General features: G+C 29.6%; 1 protein-coding gene across 1 annotated transcript; it reads left to right on the plus strand.

The window, feature by feature from the left end:
• Window positions 1-1292: 1292 nt before the first annotated feature.
• LOC131627339 (uncharacterized) lies at window positions 1293-2231 on the plus strand. Its single transcript, XM_058898183.1, has one exon. It carries the CDS (start codon window positions 1490-1492, stop codon window positions 2111-2113), a length of 624 nt encoding a protein of 207 aa, XP_058754166.1. The 5' UTR covers window positions 1293-1489; the 3' UTR covers window positions 2114-2231.
• Window positions 2232-2538: the final 307 nt, after the last annotated feature.

A 2538-nucleotide genomic window follows, 5' to 3' on the forward strand; every position in this document is an offset into this window, starting at 1 on the left:
AGTGTTGCTTTTGCTCAGCCAATGATCTTACTTTACCCCAACAAACTACAGTTATAGTTATGAGTACTTTACTACCATTAGATCAACTCAATTCAGATCCCACCAAAGTTACCCACACCACAAGCATAAATATAGAAAAGATGCTGTCTATATCTAGCTGTATTCATTTCTAGTCCTTTCTATTTTCCACACATAAAATTTGTAGTGAAGTGGTTCATACTCAATCAAACAGACAAAGCCTGTTCTTTGATCTGGTTTCTGCTAAGTTCCAAATAAAATCAATCCACAGTCCACACTACATAGTGGTCCTTCCTCTGCTTTTTCTTTGTAATTTTGGTGCATGTGTACCGTTTCTTCCCTTCCATTCCATGACTCTTTCTTTTATACGCAATCACTTTTTCTTTTAGTACTAATATACAATTAGCTGCTGTTACATGGAGGGAATCCGAAAAAAATATTCATATAAAAAAAAATTCTCTATTGTTTTCTAATTATTTTCCTATTTTAAATCCTCATAAAAATTAATCAACACATAAGTAACATGGCTTTAAAAATTAAAAAAAAAAAAACCATGCGGCAGCTATGTCATTGAAATATAAATGAAAAGAATTAAAAAACTAAAATGTCACAGATTTTTAGAGAAACAATGTTCTTACATCTAATTTCTACATTAATACTTACACACAATACTGTTCACCATATTTATATACGAGAAAACTTAACAGGGGACGTAAACAGTGAACAGTAATATGTACGAGTTAACAATAACAAAATTAATTAATAAAATATAAAAAAATTATTTAATAAAGTGATCAAATTGATTAATAATTATCAAAATATTAAAAATAATTTAATAATAAATTCAAGTTTGTTAACGAAAAATAAAGATATTAATTAATAAAGTTAATTAATGAAATATAAACGTTGTTTTAATTTGTTAAATACTTTTCAAATTCGCCTCATAAAAATGGCAAATCAAATATTTAACCTATTTTTTTCATAAATAAAATAATAATAATCATAAAAAATTCACAGAGGTCCCAGATCTCAAATTTGAACTCAAACAACATATTCATCAATACTTATCCATTAAACTAAGTCAAGCAGACATCATCAATATTATCTAAACTTAAAATACAAAAAAAGTTGTATGTAATTGGGTGTATTTATCTATGTGTCTCTTATTAATATTTTCACAAAAATCAAATGAAACTCTAATGTGTACATTAAAAAAAATTATGTTCAAAAATAATTTCTCTAAAATAAAAGGTCACAATCACAAAACTACATATCAAACCTTTACATATTTGACAACCTCAAACTCTCATATCCCCAAAACCAAAAGAAGAAACCTACTCATTTTCCTCTGACACCTTCTCATCTTCTTGTCCTTCTTCCATCACACTCTCACACTTTCTTCTTCACACTCCTCCCTCTTTATAGGTAACAATCCCAAAACCATCCTCAATTCTGGTTTTCCTTTACTAACATGGGTAATCAAAAACTTGAAACCCATCATCAATTTTACACCCCCCATCCCAAAAACACATTCCTTCCAATGCTATGTTCAAAACCCTCCATCAAAGAAGTAAACCTCCCAAGATGTAGAATCAACCCCCCTTCTTCTTGCAATGACCCTTTATCACCAAGAATAGGTTGCATGGGTCAAGTCAAAAGAAACAACAAAATTGCTGGATTTCCATCTTCACAATACAAACTACTCAGCTTCAACAACAAAACCATTTCTAGTTCCATTATTTCACCTGTGGTGAAATACTCCAAACTCAAGAAACTTTTCTCTAGTAAGAATCTTATTAGCACCCCCTCAGTTACTTCCACCACCACCACAACCAAACAAAGGGTTGTAAATGTTCCCAAAAATATTCAAAAGTGTGGTAGAAATGAAAATGTTGTTGTTGGCATGAAAATTGATGAAATGGATCCTCCTTTGCCAGTGATCAAGAGAGTGAATAATTTGGAAGAAGGAAACAAAAGTGAAAACAGTCTTTGGAAAAGAAGATCAGGATCAAGTGGTGTTTCATTGAGAAGCTTACAAGTTCAACAGATTCAACTTCAGAATTCAAAGATTTGTATTCAACCTACAACTGTTTGATGAGATAGATCTAGAGTTTTTTTTTTCTTTTTTAGTTTTTTTTTCTTAGATCAGAATCATATATAATGTAAATTGTTTATTCATTTTTTTTTTTATAAGTTTTCTGAGCTTCCAATTATGAAGAGTTATTATGTTTTGATTTCTTGGAACATCTCACATGGGGTGATGCAGAACATTGTGATCATATTTGTTTGATATATTTTATCACGAGGAAAATGGAACACAGGTCAAAGTCAAATTTTAACAAAATCAATGTTTTGGATTAATTAATTTTTTGTTCAAACTGTGTAAATAATTAAAAATTAGTCTGAAAAACTTGAATTAGTAAGTTTCACCGATAGCCCATTTAAATATATATTATATCATTTGAAAATTACTTTTCAGGATGGATTGATGGTTTTGTTATAAAAGGGCTCCTATTTAAT

This window comes from Vicia villosa, unplaced genomic scaffold (assembly GCF_029867415.1).
Source record: "Vicia villosa cultivar HV-30 ecotype Madison, WI unplaced genomic scaffold, Vvil1.0 ctg.000359F_1_1, whole genome shotgun sequence".
NCBI classification, from domain to species: domain Eukaryota; kingdom Viridiplantae; phylum Streptophyta; class Magnoliopsida; order Fabales; family Fabaceae; genus Vicia; species Vicia villosa.

What these genes read in the sequence shown, in the direction of transcription:
- LOC131627339 (XM_058898183.1), top strand. Translation starts at nt 1,490, where the DNA reads ATGGGTAATCAAAAACTTGAAACCCATCATCAATTTTACACCCCCCAT.